At 38.5% G+C, this 14123-nt stretch overlaps 2 protein-coding genes across 2 annotated transcripts in view; one reads left to right on the plus strand and one right to left on the minus strand.

The window, feature by feature from the left end:
- Nucleotides 1-14123, plus strand: part of LOC133516546 (slit homolog 1 protein) — a 190711-nt gene that overhangs the window by 89847 nt on the left and 86741 nt on the right. The gene's annotated exons all lie outside the window — the stretch shown is intronic.
- The window catches only part of LOC133516544 (lysozyme), a 67979-nt gene that overhangs the window by 34472 nt on the left and 19384 nt on the right, over nt 1-14123 (minus strand). The window contains exons 2-3 of the mRNA XM_061849536.1: nt 11033-11171; nt 2552-2640 (exon numbers count right to left, since the gene is read on the minus strand). Of these exons, the coding sequence (XP_061705520.1) occupies nt 2552-2640; nt 11033-11171 (228 nt within the window). The remainder of the gene's footprint in view (nt 1-2551; nt 2641-11032; nt 11172-14123) is intronic.

Here is a 14123-nt window from a genome sequence, read left to right on the forward strand (position 1 = left end):
ACAGTCATGCACATAGCGAAAAACGTATTGCACCCGTTAAAATTGACACTTAAATACTTAAAATCAAATAGTTGCATTGGACGGGTCCAAAAGGATCATGTAAGTATTGTTAAGCTTATCATTGACAATCACATGATTTAGGAATCCCAGGATTTAAAGCACTGACAACCATCAAGTATATTGTCCCATACATTAGCGTGATTTAGCGTTCTAATCACGGTGTCGCGTCCAACGCGGCACGTGACGCAATCTCTCATCGACGTGCATGGAAGTGCCACGGCCAAGTTCCTTGCACAACTTTGCAAAGCCACCAAGCGCCCGTAAGTAAGTTTGTATTTCAATTCAAGTTTCCTATTGATCTATAGTATAAAAGAAAACTGAAATGCGTTAGCAGGTAGAAGAAATTGGAAGTCGCACGGGGAGTCTGGCTTTCCGAGCCAACGTTTCAATAACGACAGACAACTTTAGAATTTTATTCTTGTAGTTTTATAGTTATTTCTTTTTGGTGTTTTTGTTGATTTTATTTTATAGTTAGAAATGGACTCCACATGAATTTTTAAACCATAAGTTAAAGGTGATTGTAAGGTTAAACGAGCAATACTAATTTATCTTTATCTTTAGGTACATGACATGTATAGCAAAAATAGCTGTTAGAAACTTAATCAGGTGAAAGGTACAGTCTCCAGCAATAATATGTTACACGAAGGCCGCAAAAATGTCTGACACAATTTTATTTGTGGAGCCATAAGAGCGTGTCACATAAATATTTGCGGCCTTCGAATAGTAACATAATATTGCATATCACTGTACGAAAAATATAAGAATATATTTAAATTAAGTAATTAGTTTGACGACCGGTCTCGTACCGGTCCTAGTGGGTAGTGACACTGCCTATGAAGCCGATGGTTCCGGGTTCAAATCCTGGTAAGGGCATTTATTCGTGTGAAGAGCATGGATATTTGTTCCTGAGTCATGGGTGTTATCTACGTATTTAAGTATTTATAAATATGTATATATTATATATATCGTTGTCTAAGTACCCACAACAAAAGCCTTATTGAGCTTACTATGGGACTTTAGTTAATTTGTGTAATAATGTCCTATAATATTTATTATTATTTATTAAGTAATATAAAATATATATTTTTAAATGGACTTATTAGGCACTGATAATATGTGTGTCTAATTATAATCATAAAATATAATCCTAGCGTTGTTTTAATGAAATCTAGTAAAAACTTAATAACTGAACAATAAAATTAGTTAGGTTAGGTATCTTATTTTTGGTATAATATAAAATTTTAAATATGAATATCAACTAGAACTTGGCTTCATTTTTCACAATAACGTGCCTACTCATTCAAACTCGTATTACTCATTCGCGTAATGAGTGTTCTTAATTTAGGCTATGACTATGCGAGTCCTGCATGTGCAATGTGTGCATATTGTGAATTTAAAATGCCTATGTATACTCTGTATCTTTAGGTATTTAAATAAAAGTAAACAAACAATTTGTACATTTTCGGGTAGTTATAACATTTGTTGGTTAACCAACCAAATACAAAACTGCCTGGATCTGTCACTGAACAACCTGTCTTTAACCTACATTATTTCATCATGTAACGTTTCTATCTACTCTCAACTGGCTATGGAGAGTATGGAGCCATTTGAGGGTACATTTTTCTTACTTTTATTTAAATACCTAAAGATACATAGTATAGCAAGCAGTAATGGGATGAGTAGTGGTATGTTGGCTAAGTTCTCATTTTAATGACATATTGAAAATCGAACAATGTAGCCGCCGTGCAGGTCAGGATCTCGACTACTCAAATAAAACTTCGATTTTGAAGTAAGCTGATGTAATATTCCACTGGTTTACAAGAAGTTTCTTGACAAAACGGTTAAATGTAGAAAGTGGTGTTGATCGTATGGAGGATGATGAAAGAGTGATTTAGCAAAATTAAACAGTAAATAAGTTGGTTTAAATTTAGGTGCCTAATTGGCCGCGATACAAAATATATGGACCGCTCCTATTGGTGGTTTTGAAAAAACCTCCGAATACTAGCCAAGCCAGACGGATGCGTTTAGCTAATGCATTAGGAATATATTGATTTTATACTAATAAAAAGTGGCGTTAGCAACAAAAAATATGCTGTAAATGTCTGAGATCTGGGCATTGACACTATAATGCTGTTGGTTGCATTACTGCAGAAAGCGTCAAGTAATTTTATCGAAGTTTATATTAGGCGTTTTCTGCAGTACAGCCTTCGGTAGCTGCTTTAGAGTTTCATATTCAATATGAAAAACTAGCTAGGAACATTTTCAGTTTGTCTGTCTGCTTGTGTTTTCTTCTTCTTTCCCCTAGACCGGTAGATCCATTTACTTGGGTTTGGTTCTCCTCGTCCGCATCCTCCACTGAGCATGATTTCGTGCGGCGTTTGTGTCAACTTGAGTTTCTTTAAGGTCTCTTTCGACCGTCGTCAGCCAAGTGGCGGGTGGACTTCCACGTCTATCTGCTTGTGTGTCTACATTATATATGAAAAATACTTACTTGAAACAGTCCATAGCTAATGTAAGCGTTGTTGTGGTTGGTCACTTTTTCAGTCGTCCGTCCGCTTGCATGCTCGATCACGCATACCCCTGCGGAAAAAAAGAATACAATTAAAATATTTGCATGATTTTTTAATGGGAATTGACTGGGACATTACCCGCCTCAATGCCGCACGAATAACTTTGCTATGACGTTGTAAGTAAGACCCGTACTTGTACAAGTAAAAAGTGAAAAATTCAATTCAATTTTTGAACTCAGAAATAAAAGACAGTTCGAAACCCAAAAATTGGCTTGGGTCTTAATGGGGATAGTAATGGTGCTGCACTCCTAAACTGAATGTTACCTTTAATTCCAAGGTTTAAACACAAGTTTCACTACTATCAGCAAATGTCAAACACGATAATAATTTTTTAATTTTATGTAAGTAGTATGTAAAGGAAATACAAACAGCCTTACACACCTAGGCCTGTAAAGCAACCTTCTTTTATTTTTAAATGTCAAATTTTGAGACAATGTCTTGGCATTTAGCCATCAATTAGTAGTAGATTCGTAATGTGTTTTTACCTAAGAATGAATAAATTGTTTTTTTTTTTATTATAAGTTTGAGAATATCACTACAAATCTCGGCATGAAACAGGGTTGACGGCCGCGTATACCTATCCAGTCTATATCTACTTGGCCTGCAACCCTTCGTTTCTCGACCTCTATAGTAATGTACTCACGAATTATTAAGTCGAATAAACGCTCGACATGTTTCGATCCGTTATTGAGGATCTTCAACAGGAGCACCAACTGCACTATCTCTACATATCGACCGCGCGACGTGTATACTAGTTATATTAATTTACCGTAGACCAGATACATGTTAGGAGGTGAAAATAACCTCGTTTAACCGTGAGCCAACCTGTGTGCATACAAAGCGTCCCGTTACACCGAAATGGCCGTGTTAGCTCAAATTAAACAGCAATTTATGTGGCACCCGCCGAGCTAGTGCATGCTGGAGCACTAAGTCTTACTCCGAAGCGCTAAGGTGTCTGCCAGACACGTTTTAGGCGTCCCTACCCGGTGTCTACTATGTAAATAGATGTCACAGATATTTGTCTAAGTTAGATCACTCAAAGCATTTCGACGTGGGCACCAGCGGTTGAAACAATTCAGGTAAGAGTTCTTTTAACAAAATTCAAAGTGTTTTGGATGTATTATTTATGTTTGTCTAAGAAGAATTGAATATACGTTACAATTACACTATTAAAATAAAAATCCTGATTATATAATTTCTATATTTGTATGACTGCCAGTTTAATGCACAATCCACAGTTCCACACTACTCATATATATAGATATAGACAATAGACATAGATATAGACAATAGACAACGTGAGTTTCAGTTTAGATTAGTTTGCACTATAAGCGTAAACTACATCTCACGCAAGCGTATTTGCACCGTGTCATATTGTAACGCATTTTCGGTGCTATATTTGAAGGAATGTAAGCGCTTAAAAATTAGTCATTTACCTAGTAAATTATAAAACCAGAGGCTTCAATACCATGGTAACATCAAAAATTTAATAACAAATTATTAAAGTATTAATGCCACATCTAAAGTATTGTCTCAGTATTGATATTGAAACCAGATAAGCGGCGTCTATTTAAATATACATCTTTGATAGACGTATGTGCATTCAGATAGCCTTATACGACCCTTTTGCGCGTTGATTGCTGACTCTGCTCAGTTTGATTTGAATTTTGTATGAGAGCGTTGCCGGGGCTTGTATGATGCTAATGTATGATAACTATCATAAGGCGATGAAATGGCTTTACTAGAGCTCTTGACAACTACACGTTCTGTTATGTAATTTGAATACTTATTTAAGCGCTTGTTTATATAATCGAGTCAGCGTAAGGTCGAGATACACGCAGCGCTCGCTCAATATATGGAAGGTTCAATATAATGACGCGTTCAGGGTGCTGTTGCGGCTGCCGCAGCATTGCAGCGCGTCCGACGGACGCGCACGTTAACGGGTGCCATGCGACGCTGTGCAAGCGCTGCGCCGCGACGCTCCGCAGAGTCCACAAAAGCCGCCATTAGCTCCTGAGCGTAGTAACGAGGAGGTGGGACAGTTGTCTAATCAGGCACTGGTCCTGGCTTCGCTAAAGTTTAGGTACTAATATAGTGATTTAAGTATTTTCTTGTTACTAACAAACTGTGGACACTTATTTGTCTGAAATAAAGGCATTTTATTTAATTTTTGTTTTTATTTATAGTGATAAGATGCCAAACCATCTTGTTAAATTAACACATAGATCTCAATTATTTTGCTGGCGAGTCAACAACGAGACATATTCTTAACATTGAACTTGGCTCTTATTTATGTGTTTTTTGGGATTAGTCTATCGCGTACGGTCAAGGAATTTGATTTCTGTGCCCATTGTCCAGTCCCAATATGAGATCCCTGGCCACTTTCATATAATATTGATTGTCACTGTGACAAGGTAAGAACGAAGCGATACAGAAATCAAATCTCCTTGACAGTCAAGGATTAGTTTATTTAGGTAAACAAGTTGTGTGGTCAATCAACCCTCTACCCCAAAACAAATTATGCCGCTTACGGCATAAATCACGTACAGTCGCATAAACGTTCTTTTTTTTCGGAAAATAGTAGCTTCTATCCCTCTCAAATCTACGGAGATTACTAGAGAATCCACATAAGCCTAGCATATTTCAGAAACGCATCCGACAAAAAACGCTAACACGGACACAGCAAACACAAACCACTTGCTTAACCAAATTGAATTCCGCGACTTCCGAATTCTTAATTCAAAATAATAACATTAAAACAAGTCGGCCGCAAACCGAATGAATTGCCGGTCTTAATAAGCCTAAACTCGGATCTTAGGGTTTATTAGCATAAAAAGGGGGGCATTCAGATGACAAAACATTCCGAGATCCCTTTCATTTAAGTTTAAAATTGTTAACAGAAACGGCATAATTGATACTGTACAGGCCGCGGTGTCCTAATCCGGAATTATTCAAATGAATGCGAACTCGCGAATCAAAAGTCGGTTATTATCATAATCGATTGTGTTGTTTTGATTGAAGTCGCACGTTTACAAAGGAGTCATTTGTTTTAGTATTGTTTTTAACGATGGCGGATGTGGGTTGGTTTCATTTGTAGCCTCATCATTAATTCCGTAAGCTGGAGTGAGTCGCTGAGTTATTGAAATAGTCATGGTTAAGTGAAAAAAGATAATTTCCAAATTCTATGAAATCGTCAATTATCATGTATAAGGTTGTAATGAAAATTCATCACATTACATGAGATCTTCCATAGTAAATCTTTAAGACTACGTATGTATATACATTACACGAAATAAAACCGAGCCTGTACCATTTTCAGAGTCAGAACACAAGTGTACATGAGCCCGATTCAGATATAACTACTTGGTATGGTTTTGATCTTATTTTGAAGATCGTTCACACTGATTGGTGCATGCGAAATGAAGTGAGACAATCGTCAAGGTATATCAAATCCAGTTAAAAACTATAACTAGTTGTTAAATGTTGGCGATTCCTAAACCTTATTGCATGGACATAAGGTTTACGGATGAGTGAATGCTTTAGCAAACAGATAAAAAAATATAAATGGGATATGAATGTTAGTGAGTGTTAAAATCGTTGTCTTATTTTTACCCGTGTCTTATATTTACCCCACTTGACCCCAGTATATTTATAACGCATAAAAGGCATGTCAAAAATTAGATCTAGATCCGATCCATATCGTAGCCAGAACTAAGTTTGACTTATATTAAAATTAGAATCAGGCGGTTATTGCCCGAACCGTCACTTGGTACTGCATCAATTATAACTATGCAATCCATCAATACAGTAAGATACTGAAAAACAGAAAAGCACTTTAAAACACTGAGAAGTTGATTGTTGATATTAAAATGAGGCACGATTGCAACATACTTTACTGAGCACGCAAACAAAACAAAAGTGGAAGCATTGTTTGGCTTTTGTTCTGGCAAGTCGGTTTTTACAAGCGTTATGTTACGTAGCCTCATATTCTGCACGTCAAATATTCTTTATTTGAATATTTCAGTTCATTCTTTGTTTGAATTATATTTAGGTATCTCTGGTTATAGGGACCGTGCGCGTTGGAGGGTCTGCCATCTTGTGGCCTTCGGAACCATAAATATGTACTTTTACACGTCACGTGTTTTCTTGTGCATAGTAGGTTCTGCCATCTTTTGGGCTACATCGGAACAATAAACATCACATATACGCCTCGCGCCAAAAATCTGACCGCTCCTGTGCTGCCTCCTATAGTTCATGCACGCTCCCTATAGGGATTCGAATTTAATTGAATTTATACCAATTTTTATTCTTTGTCACTGATATGCAGAACTTCAACATTCAAAGTTGGTTATGTTAAGCACTGGTGGCCTAGTAGATCGCATGGTCAGGAGCATATTTCGTCAGTCATCGCCTCCCGGCTGATATTTGTCAGATGATGGTTGAGATGCTGTTTTAGATTTTGAAAACCGTCAGCCGGTTGTATCGCGGTGGAAAGACCGTCAGCTGTAAAATGAACATGTAAAAAATATGCGCCTTATCACTTTATGTGCGGCAAAGTATGCGTAATGTGTAAATTGCGCAATCCGTTGATAGCTTTTCAGGGGTTAACGTCTGTGGAAATGCTACATGCAAAGTTTCATGATTTGTTTTTGCTATTATAAAAGGTATAGCGTTTATTTCTTAGATGTTCATGCGACCAGCAACTGATGGTCGTTTAACTTAGAGGTTTTCGGTCTACCTTTATATTGTCAGAAAACAGTAAAATTGCACTCGTAATAATAACAAAAAAAAAAATATATTAACATGTATTGAACGGTACCTACATACTCGTAATTGAAAATCTCATCTTCAATGAACTTTCTCTCTTTAGGTAATTTAATCATTTTACAACGTGGAAAAAACAGAATTATTGTAGAATTGTAGAAGGTTAGATACATTTCCAGTTGTTTTCCATGCGACGTTGCCAAATCTTTTGAAAACGGTAACATGCTGGCAACGTTTGGTTGTCTACAAGTCGCTAATAAATATGCTTAGTCTATTATAAAACACCCATATATAGTAAAGTCACGTCTATAACTAAAACGTTAAATAATCGTCGTCTTGTTATCAAAACACACGTTAATGTCAGTAGAATCTCCGTTTCACCTATCAACCAATTAGCGCCGTCCGCACCGTCCCGAACTTGCACAATGGACCCGTACCAAAGTTACACACGCTACGTCAATAGGGCTAGCTAAGATCCGAATAACCAACTTAGACGAATTGATTACGCAAACTCGGAATTTTGATCTAACCTCAATTAAATTTTAACTTAGAGGTTTTCGGTCTACCTTTATATTGTCAGAAAACAGTAATATTGCACTCGTAATAATAACAAATAAATAATAATAGTAACATGTATTGAACGGTACCTACATACTCATAGTCATTGAAAATCTCATCTTCAATGAACTTTCTCTCTTTAGGTAATTTAATCATTTTACAACGTGGAAAAAACAGAATTATTGTAGAATTGTAGAAGGTGAGATAAATTTCCAGTTGTTTTCCATGCGACGTTGCCAAATCTTTTGAAAACGGTAACATGCTGGCAACGTTTGGTTGTCTACATGTCGCTAATAAATATGCTTAGTCTATTATAAAACACCCATATATAGTAAAGTCACGTCTATAACTGACAAGTTAAATAATCGTCGTCTTGTTATCAAAACACACGTTAATGTCAGTAGAATCTCCGTTTCACCTATCAACCAATTAGCGCCGTCCGCACCGTCCCGAACTTGCACAATGGGCCCGTACCAAAGTTACACACGCTACGTCAATATTGGCTAGGTAAGATCTGAATAACCAACTTAATCGAACTGATTACGCAAACTCCAATTTCGGAAAGTTAAATGCAATTGAGATCTTATCTCAATTGAAACTTATTGCGGGAAAGGAATTGAATTCAGAGGTTTTGCTCTACCTTTATAATTTCAAAGAACAGTGAGTAATATTGCACTTTCTTTACTGCAGTGGAGTATCCAGTCATTATCACCAGTCCGCGGCAGCAGATCATATTAACCGAATCTCATTTCGATTAGAAACGCGATGATAAAAATACAAAACGCCGGTAAACTGTGCCATGTTATGGCCTTGTAAACACATCTTTCATGTTTTTTTTTTATACTACGTCGGTGGCAAACAAGCATACGGGCCCGCCTGATTGTAAGCAGTTTCCGTAGCCTATGTACGCCTGTAACTCCAGAGGAGTTACATGCGCGTTGCCGACCCTAACACCCCTCCCTCTCCTCGTTGAGCTCTAGGAGCCCGGATGACCTACGGAGCTTTGACGATGTGATGATATTCTTCATGGTTTGCTCTATACCATACGATGAGGGGTGAATATGTGGGTCATACTGAAGAACTTATAAGCCAACCCCAAAATAGACGAAAATAATCAGCAGCTCAATAGAAAACATTGACATATGATTGACCTGAATGTATGAGACGCAGATTTTTTTTCGCGATTTCGGAGTTGATGCCATAGTAAATAGTTTTCTTATATGTGTATGTAGACATGTTGTGCGCACATAGACGTTATAAGTTATAACGACACCCGTACTATGACGTGTCTGTTATATGGTTAAAACTACCTATAAAGGTACTAAAAATATAAGAACAAAAGGTACCACGCCATGCGACAGCAGCTATCTTGAAAGTATCTTCTAAGCTACGCTTGTTAACATTGTTCATCGTATGGCGATTCATTAACGAGTGAACTTTCATGACAATGGCAAACGAGTTGATTATAATTTTCGCGTATATCACTGACATATTTAACTAACATATTTTAAACCTTATTACAAAGGAATTAGGTTGTTAGCGGCAGTGAGTTGCTAGATTCGCGAGAGACTCTGCTGATTAGCGAGCTAATGCCGAAATGCAACTCGCGACGGTCGACTCACGATGTCTCGTTTACACTTTGCGGTTTTAAGCCGGGGCTCGTATCAATGAGTTAACTTATGTACGCTATATCTATTGATATTAACCAGTCATTTTCGGTGAAAGAAAACATTGTGAGGAAACTGGACAAATCCCAAGTAAGCCTAGTTTTTCCTCTAGGTAGGAAGCTAGAGCCGACGCAAATTCTTATTATTATGATTATTAGGATTAGTTGCCAAGCGGACCCCAGGTTCCCATGAGCAGTGGCAAAAAACTGGGACAATGCGAGGAAGATGGTGATGAGGGTAATAATACGGGGCGCATACCTCTCGACACCCCTGGCCGCGTAACCAACGATACAATCGTTAACGCTCCGTAGCGTAGCGTAGTCATCCTTCTCTATCACTCTTCCATATTAGTGCGACTGTGACAGTTGCGTTTCGTTCGCCACGGAGCGTAAACTATATGCACGTTGGCTACGCGGGCTGAGCTGGCGGTATTGCTTCTGGTCGTATTTACATTGAGACACCAGTTTCAGAGGCCCATTTTCTCAGCGGCGAGTCACCGTCTGCTTCGATCACATGTAGTAACATTGTTATGGCAGGCGTCCGGAGCTCTTTTGACCAGCCTAACTTCGATACCATAACTGGCACTCTTCTCCAAACTTTGCAATAGCTCCTACGCCAGCTGGGAGCAATTTACGGATATCTATTTGAACCCGTGAATGGGTTCTAGCTGTTATGGTTTCTATTGCATAACATCAAACTTGTTACTGTTACCGAAAGGTCTGGGACCTGATTGGTCCTGAGATATGGAAATACATATGTACTAATAATAGTCGTAAACTGAACGTGTAAGTCGGCTTCTTGGCATTTCTGAGGGCGCGCCTCGGGGACCGCCTGCATCTCAGTTAATGCAACTTTGATATGTGTCAACTGTATTATGAACATCATTCTATTTCGGGGCTTAATGTAAACACATTAAACACATGCATGTTCCCATAACAAGACTGGCGAAAAGTTTTCTTTTTATGGGGTAAGATATGACAGTATATATCGTGGTTTATTATATACGCTAGCAACTCATGCAGTACGAGAGGTACTTTCATCTGAACACTTTTCTTAAGGCACATTTTAGATATTTTCAATCGTTTTTAGATTTTTCCACATTTTTGTCAAAGCTCCTGTTTGTTCTGATCATTTAATAGTGGTCTCAGATATCTACTCAGTAACAAAAAATGCGGATAGGTTACGGAAAGCAGTTTCCGAAATGCTGTTGTCTCACGGTTTCAGGAAGTTTCTTACGATGTTGTACTGGGGTAAATTGCACGAGCTCGCAACGTGTAAGCGTCCTTCTATTGCCCTAGGAGCTGTGCACCAAGTCATAAGAGCTGGTGCCAGATTAATACAGAATTTTTGTCTCCAGTATTGTCATACAAAATCGGCGCCAGGATTCGTGAAACAATATTTACGTGTACTTACACTGCGCTATGAGGCTTCTCGGAAAGTTGTACCGAAGTAGCTCCCGGGAGAGCTGGCAACGTGTGAACGTACGTGCATGCCCGTAGGAGTTGTGAACTAAGCACGCTGCGAGCAGCAGCAGTAGGCACGGACGGGGCATCTGCAACAATGGGCTTTTATTTACAAAAGGTATATTTCATGCAGATAAAATTATATGTATAGAGAGCAGCATTTTTTATACCACGTCAGTGGCAAACAAGCATACGGTTCGCCTGATGGTAAGCAGTCACCGTAGCCTATAGACGCCTGCAACTCAAGAGGTACTAAATGCACGTTGCCGACTCTTTAAAAACCTGCAGACTCCTTTTTTGAAGAACCCCATACTGTAGACCCTAGGGAAAACCTTGGACCCGGGTACGTCCTTAAATTACGTCCACAAGAAAGGTATGGGCATTGTGAATGTCATCTCGCTTTGTGTGATAGGGCACAGCACAGCGGATGTCATTCCAGATCTAGAGCAGAGCCCAACTGGGGAAGTACCTCCACCTTACAGAAAATCGCAGCCAAATAATACTAGACCCTACTCATAGTGTTGTGTTCCTGCCGGTGAGTAAGGTTGCCAGAGCTCAACGAGGGTGGGAAGGGGTTAGGGTCGGCAACGCGCATGTAACTCCTCTGGAGTTGCAGGCGTACATCAGGCGGGCCGTATGCTTGATTGCCACCGACGTAGTATAAAAAAAGAGAGCTCATTCCACAGCTGGAGCGTCCGGGGGAGGAAGTGCCTCTTAAACCGCACAGTACACGCACATTCAGGTTCTAGGGCGAGAGAATGAGCATCCTGGCGACGGCTAGCGGTGCGGTAATAAAGAATAATTAAAACCATGGTGATTGTAATGTTAAAGGGACCGACGCGTCCGGTACACTTCGCTCGCATGGCTGACGTTGGCAAAAACACCACCAGGCTAAAATGAGACTGGGCCGGCTACGTCAGTGGGGTGACAATCATAGCCACCAAGTGGATGCCGGTAGTGAAGCGTAGGCGTGGTAGGCCCAGGCGGAGATGGCGAGACGACTTTGACACTTTCCTTTACAACTGGCCGGAAGAAGTACAAAATCGGGAATTATGGACAACAGGGGAGAAGCCTTTGCAGTGGGACACTCAAATATGTAGGCAAAAGAAAGAAGTAACTTAACAGAGGTCCAGTGGCGTAACTATACCAACTGAGTTACGTGGAATATTTATTAAATGTGGCCTATGGCATTTTGCCGCTTTATAGATCCTGTCATCCACGAAGTCGCTACCCACCATTTTTTGATTGAGTGGATGACAGGGTGCGAGGGGTTAAGTAAGTAAGTAAGTAAGTAAATATTCTTTATTGTGCACCATACATTTAAAAATAGACAGGAAATGAAAAAACACGTAAAAGTTAGGTAACAACAGGCGGTCTTATCGCTAAGAAGCGATCTCTTCCAGACAACCTTTGGGTAGCAGGAAACAATGAAGTTACAACATTGAACGGGTAGTGCCGATATACATATAATTCAACAAAATGAAGACGCAAACAATATAATACATACCTACATACTAATAAAATAAATACATATATACATACATACATATATTAGGGGTTTGATAAGAGAATGATAAGATGCACACCAATAGTGACGTTACACAGATCTAGACTAGTCGAAAATGTTGATCCACCTCATATTTTTTTAAATATCTAAATGAAATAAACCGCTTACTGACGCGCGGTAATACGACACTTGTATCTTTTTACAATTATGACACTAATTATTATTCCTTGAATGTTAATAGAAAATACTTGCGTCGAAATATCACAAGAAATTGTATAAATCAAGTAGAGCATCTTTCCGGCTGTTCCTAATGCTCTCTTCTGATTATAGTGTAGGAAATAAAGGTAGTGGACCCCGCTGTAATTCCTCTGCCAGAAAAAACTTTACAGTATGATAAAGTATCAATAAATAAAAAGTATTGTCTTAATTTCCAACGAATAATAATAATAGGATTTAAGTAAATACCTAAAGTATTAAATCGTTAATATCTTTTTACGGAAAAATGTTCCGTTAAAACTTTCTTCACCAGACATATTCATGTAACGTATTACAACAATATATGAAATATCCAAAAAAATATCCCAGCAGAAATACTAATATTAATAAAATATAATTTTTGGACGTGTCTTGGACCGGAAAATTACTCCATCTAATTTTTTCACTGAAATGCCATTTTATTGCCGTTTTATAGCTACTAAATGAAAATCTAAAAAAAAATCCATGTAACTTTACTATTTTCAGAAATTGCCTTTTAACTCGCTGTGAAAAATTTCTCTATCCATTTTATTTATTGAATTAAGATCACAGTTTTATTTCCATCCAACTATAAAAACATCCAAAAAAATAACGAGCGTATTAAAAACTTAACATATCGGGGATATATGTAGGGAGCGGGGTGTACAAGCGGGGTGCGGGAGCGGTACCGGCCGCCGCCAGCGCGCGCGCCGCGCCTGCCCGGCGGTGGCAGCTTGCTACTTCTCTATTCATTCGCGTATCGCCTAGGTGCATAGGTTACTGTTTTTAAAAATATTGCTACTTGTTTCTTTTTTGAGCTACCTAATGCCTGCCTGTCTGTGTAGTACCTACCGTAAGTATAGTCTCTATCGTACCTACAAATGAAGTAGGTAGGTTATGCGATGTGTCTAATTTAAATATTTATATTCTTAAATTCAATTTATTCAATTCGAGTCGTACGTATTAGGCCACCAAACGAAGGAAAAAACGGGGAAATAATTCGTGTATAAGCGAATTTTGGCATAGTTGTAGATAAAGGTACCTTACATAACATACTGAAAGTACTGATAGATGGGGGTGGCGCTATTGTGTACGGGGGAGGGAGGGTTTAAATGTCCCTTTTTTAGTTTATCTTAAATAACTCGTAAACGGTGGCCCATATCAAAAAATGTTCTTTCACGCAAATCATCTAAATAAAATTTCGTACAAGAAAAATTCAGTCCACTTTTTCACTAGGATCAATATTTAAAAAGATATTAAAGCGGGAAAATTAATTAAAATCAATTTTCTGGTCCATTTT

Source organism: Cydia pomonella, chromosome 3, assembly GCF_033807575.1.
Source record: "Cydia pomonella isolate Wapato2018A chromosome 3, ilCydPomo1, whole genome shotgun sequence".
Taxonomy (NCBI): Eukaryota; Metazoa; Arthropoda; class Insecta; order Lepidoptera; family Tortricidae; genus Cydia; species Cydia pomonella.